The 6,154-nt window shown below is 40.4% G+C and overlaps 1 protein-coding gene across 1 annotated transcript; it reads right to left on the bottom strand.

Moving 5' to 3' along the window:
- Positions 1-936: 936 nt before the first annotated feature.
- LOC141504976 (dolichyl-diphosphooligosaccharide--protein glycosyltransferase subunit STT3B-like) lies at positions 937-5,927 on the bottom strand. Its single transcript, XM_074210416.1, is given in 5 exon segments — positions 937-1,611; positions 1,614-3,036; positions 3,038-3,108; positions 3,111-3,758; positions 5,843-5,927. Coding segments are annotated over 5 exon segments (2,424 nt in total). The 3' UTR covers positions 937-1,414.
- Between the last annotated feature and the right edge of the window lie 227 nt (positions 5,928-6,154).

Consider the following 6,154-nt stretch of genomic DNA (forward strand, 5'->3'; position numbering starts at 1 on the left):
GTTCTTTGACCCACCCATTCTTTAGAAGTAAGTCTTTTTTTTCCAGATCTATTTTGTTTTTATTTTGTGAAAATATTACAGCCATTTTTGTTGGTCTATAAAAGAACCATCATCAGGGTCAAAAATGAGTTTTTATAAATCAAAAAAACCAAAAAACTCCCAAAACAAAACATTCTACATGCTGGGAAGGAAAATCAGCAATAACATTCTCACCCAAGGTTGTAAATTACATCTTTCTTCATAAAAGGTACATACTCATGTTTCCACCAAAAGCAGTGGTGTAAGTTATAATTTTTTTAAATATAGATATGTATAAAACCCCCCAACTTGGACAGCTTGGGGGAGGAAGCACTCTCTCTTCTCAAAGCACTTCCTTTCAAACAAAGGCTGCAGAGAATTCCATGTCTTCTTCCTCAAGCTGCAGGGAGCAGGTAAGGGCATGTGCCCTCTAAGCTAGGTGTGAATGCATGTCATTGAACAGACCTGTCACAAGTTTTAAATGAAATAAGGAGCACCTCGCTGTCAAGAGTGTTTCATCAAATGTTGGAGCATCCAAGGGAGGTCTTGTTACCGTAAGAGGCCAAGGGGACCTCTGTACATTGGGCCCTTCTTAGAATAGGTCCTGCCCCCCCCATTTTATGTTTTGTGGTGTAAAGAGTTCCTTAGAATCATTTTGCATGGGGTCCTTGATGCAGTTTCTAGAACTGCCAAAGGATACTAATTTAACCCTTGAATGACCAGTGTGCACAGGAGCTGCCCTATAGGATCTCATGGAAGAAAGTGCTGCCGCTGCCGCCACCACCACCTGTCTTGATATCAATGTACAAATGTTGTGTGGTGGTAACAGCAGCAGCTTCAGTATGGACAGCACGAATCCTCAAAGCCATAAAAAATACACATTTGATGAAACATTTTTAACATTAAGAAACATGGAAATCAATATTACTCGAGGAAGGGCATTCCAGTTTCTAAGCAATCTCATTTCCTAACTGTTTTAAAAAGCTCGTCACAATTCACATTTCACATATTGCTCTCAAAGACGTGCAGGTCTTGTAAAAGAACTAAAAAAAGAAAAACTGAACTGACAAATTTGCAGGGACCAGATTTGAGGGTTGTTTGGTGCAGTTGAGTCCAAATTCTTGGCGTGGAAAGAGAATGTGTACCAATAAAAAACCAAATCTGCTGCTAGACATTCACAGCAGTGCTCGTCTTGCTTCACATTACAAATCTAAAACAGCTGTTCTCAATAAGACAATATTTTTAAATCAGACATTGCCTGAAAATTTTGTACATGAATCTGGACCAGTGATGGTTCTCTACCCTCATGTTGTTGTGAAACATGACTGGAGCCAAAGGCAAAGACTGGTTATCTCCAGGACAACTGCTCGCTGGTAGTGCTTAGCTGAACAATCTCTTAAACAGTCTTCTTGTTGGGTCTCTTGCCTTTCTTTAAAAGGAGTTTATTTTTAATGTAGCCATGCTTCCTCTTGTTAATCTTCTTTGACAAATACTTCTGTTTGGATAAAATGTTGGTGACTCTAAGCTTGTGGTCAAGGGTCTCCCTGTTCTCCAGCTGCTTCAACTTGTATATTCTAACAAGCCAGTACTCGATGTAAAGGCTTCTTCCAAATGTTTGAATTTAATGTCCTTGTTGCCAATCTCAGCATTATGCATCTGGTCAAAACCAGGGGCTATCTGGAAATCTAGCTGCATTTCTCCAAATCTGTATTAGGATATTTTATACATGAGGCAGTTCAGTAAGGTGGGAGACCTTGCCTTGTCTACCCGAAACTCTCCTTGGGGTTTGAAGTAATCATTTTCCTGAATGTCTTTTCGATGCTCCCCTTCAGCTATTCTGACCATCCAGAGAAACTTATTGATATCATCACCAGAATAATCAATGACTCCTCCAAAAATAATCAAAACGTAATCTACATCCAGGCTTCTCATGATTTTATAAGTGGCAGTTTCATTTGAAGACATGGCTTTCCCAACCAGTGCAATATGGCTATTATTCCACGTGTTGTTGTCCACCAGGATCATCCTATTGGCCATCCCAGGGATCTGATACCCATAATCCCACCAAGACATCACTTGGACGTACTTGTCGGTGTTCTGCCTTAGCCAGTAGTATGCTTCTCTGAAATCATCTAATATATTCCTGGTGCCGTCATGGTTGTAAGAGGCCAGGACTATGCTGGGGCTGGAGTAAGCATTGCTCATTACCCAGATACAATGAACTGCAAACATCATTAGCAACATAAACATCAACATGGTGACAATGCTTTTGATGTTGGGCCCCAAGCCTTCTTCAGTCTTTTCCTGTTCAGATACACGTTTCCTTACTTTACTTGCCTTGTCATAGAGGTTCCCTGGATTTCTTTTGTCATCTTTGTCACTGCTGTCTTCCACAGGGGGGTTTTCCATTTTGAGGTCATCCCCCAGATAGTGCTCAAAGACATTGGAGAATGCAATTGCAGAGAGCATGCAGACTACTGGGGTCAAGGGCAACATCAGGCGCACCATCACCCCAGTGAAGTAGACAGCACTGATTGCATACAGAGACACAAGCACTCTTTCATCATTGATATTTTTGATACAGAACCATAGGCCTGCTGGGAAGGTGCACACAAGAATATGGAGATCAAAGAAGAAGGACACCCATGTTGTCAGCTGATGTTCAGATACTGAGGCAATGATTGGAATGTGTATTTTTGCATACCCAGTATGCCACAGTGAATAAAATCTGCCACTCCATGGTGCAATATAACCTGTGTAAGTCAAGTAATTCACACTCAGGAACACGGCTCCTGCAGCAAGGGACACTCCCAGGAAGAAAAGGGTCTGAAACTCCTGCTTAGTCAATCTGTCTCTGAGATACTGGAGGAAGGCATAGGCCTGGAGCAGTGCAAAGACCCCTGCAGCAGCCATGTGTTCACTTGTCCAGATTGGCTGGAACCCCACAAAGGGAATCTGCATGAACAGTATTAGACCCACGATGTAGAAAGTGCTATATGCTATGTAGCCCCGCTTGCCTGTATCTCTGCATTAGTAATAATACAAATACATGTAGTAGAATAAGATTTATAATAAACACATAGCTTCCTCATGCATGTAGAAGTAAGATAAGCAGCAGCAAATTGTCCAAGAGACTGACCCAGTTTTTACAGATTTTACCCATAAGTAGTATGTGAACTGCAGGGCAAAAATGGCTATGCCTTCATTATGGAAGGATCCAGCTACTGAACAAGAGATGTAGCCTGGCACAATTGCAATGAAGCAGGCTGCTAGAAGTTCAGCTCCTTGGTTCCACAGTTCTCTAGTGAGCAGGAAGGTAGAAATAGATGTAAGGTCGCTGATAATTGGGGCTAGGAACACATATACATTTGTTATATGAACAGTTATATTCGGCATATTTAAAATCCAATCTATAAGGCCAGCTGTCACCATCAACCCTGGGTAGACAGTCCCACCTACTATTCTTCCTAACGGATACCATGCTCTTTCATCAAACCAATTTAAAAATTCATAGAACCCATGGGATGCAAGATGATGCGTTGATATATGGTTAAACCAGGGGCCGAACTCGTGAATGATGCTCTCGAAGCGGATGACGGCGAAGAGGCACGAGCTGAAGCTGTCCATCCAGGCCAGGAAGATGATGGTGAAGGAGAGCAGCGACTGCCAGCCGGCTGGCTGAGACAGCCCGCCCGCCAGTGGCGCGGGGCCCGGGCCCGGCCCGCCGCCGGAGCCACTGCCTAGTATGTGAGAAGTAAGTCTTTAGTAGGAAATTATTTTTACCTTTGCTTCACAAAACATTTTTAGAATATAATTTTTATTACATTATGTTCAGTAAAAGATTTATTTAACATATCGTCATTTTGGGGGGAGGTTTTAATATCCTAATACTTGGACAATTTTTTTTGTAATGACATGAATAATTGAGAAATAGATGTAATATTTTCTGTTTTCAATCCACTTCCAAAGAGGCCTATCTCATTTTACTTTTATAAAATTTTATTTAAGTCTTTCATTTCTTCTTTAATTTTTCCCTTATTTTTAGGTGTAAAAGACAGTTATTTGAGTTTCCACACTATTATACTTTTACTGTCTATTTCCCCCTTTATCGCATTTAACTAACTATTCCTTTAAGAATTTAGATGTATCATTGGAAGCAATCAATAAATATTTATTAATCACCATTATACTATGTAGTAAGCAATGTGTTAAGCACTGAGGATACAAAAAGAAGCAAAAGGAAAGCTCTGACTTCAAGGACCTCAAAATCCAAGGAGGGAGACAACATGAAAACAAATATGTACAAAACCAGTTATATACTGATTGAAAAAGAAAATAATGTTTTGTCCTTCATTTTTCAAAGATCATGATGTCAGGGAAGTAATGCCATAACAAGCACATGAACTGGATTTGAACAAGGGAATATTGTGTTTCCCTCTCTGAGTCTAGTGACCAGATATGAATCAGGGTGACTGGAAATAGCCCTGGATTCGAGGCACTCAGGGTTAAGTGACTTGGCCAAGGTCACACAGCTAGTATGTATCTGAGATCAAATTTGAACTCAGGTCCTCCTGTCAGCAGGGTTATTGCTTTACCCATTGGGTCATAAAAGAATGAAAGCACTGGAATTAAGAGGGATTCGGGAAGGTTTTCAATAGAAGGTGGTCTTTTAGTTGAGACTCTAAGGTAGTCAGAGAGGTCAGTAGTTAATTTGAGTAGAGGAGGGAGAAAGTTCCAGATTGACAGGTAGGGCAGTGCTGGTGTTATAGCAAGAGAAAATGCCCAAGAACCAAGAGAGGGAGCTTCTTGTTTGTAGAACAGCCTAGAGACTAGTGTTGCTGGGTTGAAAGTGTGTAACTGATTAGTACATATAAGAATACTGGAAAGATAAGAATTGGCTAGGTTATGAACAACTTTGAATATCAAATAGGACATTTTATATTTGCTCCCAGAGACAATAGGATAACCCTAGAATTTATTGAGGGCGGAGGGGGTGGCATAATCAGAGTTGTGTTTTAGGAAAATCATTTTAGTGAATGAATGGCAAATGGGTAAAAAGGTATAAATTTTACTGACCCAGGTTTCTTAAAGCTGGAGAGATGTCAACTTCATATAACCAATACTATATTTCTTAACCCTAATAAATTCAACATATACATTGACCTCAGACCTACAATTGTAAGTGATAGTGAATCATTTGCTCTGGTGATTTAACTGATAGAGTGCTCATAGATTAGTCTTCAAGCTCTCCAATTCTTTGGTCCTCTAATTCTCCAAGAAGGGCAGCCAGGTGGCACAATGTACAGAGCACTGGCCTTGGAGTTAGGAGGACAGAAGTTCAAATCCAGTCTCAGACACTTGACACTGACTAGTTGTGTGATCTTGAACAAGTCACTTAACACTGATTGCCTTGCATCCAGGGCCATCTCCAATCATCCTGATTCCTTTGTGGCCACTGGACCCAGATGACTCTGGAGGAGAAAGTGAGGTTGGTGACTTAGAGCAACCTCCCTCACTCAGATTGTCATGTGTGCTTGTCGTGGCATCACCTCCCCAATGTCATGGTCTTCTTCAAAAATGAAGGACAAAATATCATTAATTCTTTAAGAAGAATGGTATAATTCAGAGTGTCTTTTCTCATCTGATTATCTTTGGTCCTGTGCATATGACTGCTTCTCTAGAAGAAAGGTAAAGGCCAACAGAATTACACCCTTTATATCAGCAGGTAATTGTTCAAAAGTAACTCTCATTCCAGGTAACAATAGAGTGGTCCTATAACTATCTCTGTATAATTAGCGGAGGTCAAATAAAACTACTTTCTCACATTCCACTAAAACCCCTCTGCCAAAATTTCTGCAGGTGTTTGTCTCCTCTGATTTCAAAGTCATCTGCTTTTTCTCCATTGGCATGGTGGTATCAATATACTTAAAATATACTTTTTTTGCATTGTCTTCCCTCCATGATACCAAGTCTTTAAATTTTATAAACAAACTTGCCAGGTTATTTCAGACTGACCAACCATAAAGATCTGCACTAAGGCAGATTGTAATCCCTTTGAGACTGTCAATCATTACCTTTTCTTATTCAGTTGCATTCTACTTTTAATGCCTTTGAGGACTGGTTTAATCCAAGTTTC

Source organism: Macrotis lagotis, chromosome 1 (assembly GCF_037893015.1).
Source record: "Macrotis lagotis isolate mMagLag1 chromosome 1, bilby.v1.9.chrom.fasta, whole genome shotgun sequence".
NCBI classification, from domain to species: Eukaryota; Metazoa; Chordata; class Mammalia; order Peramelemorphia; family Peramelidae; genus Macrotis; species Macrotis lagotis.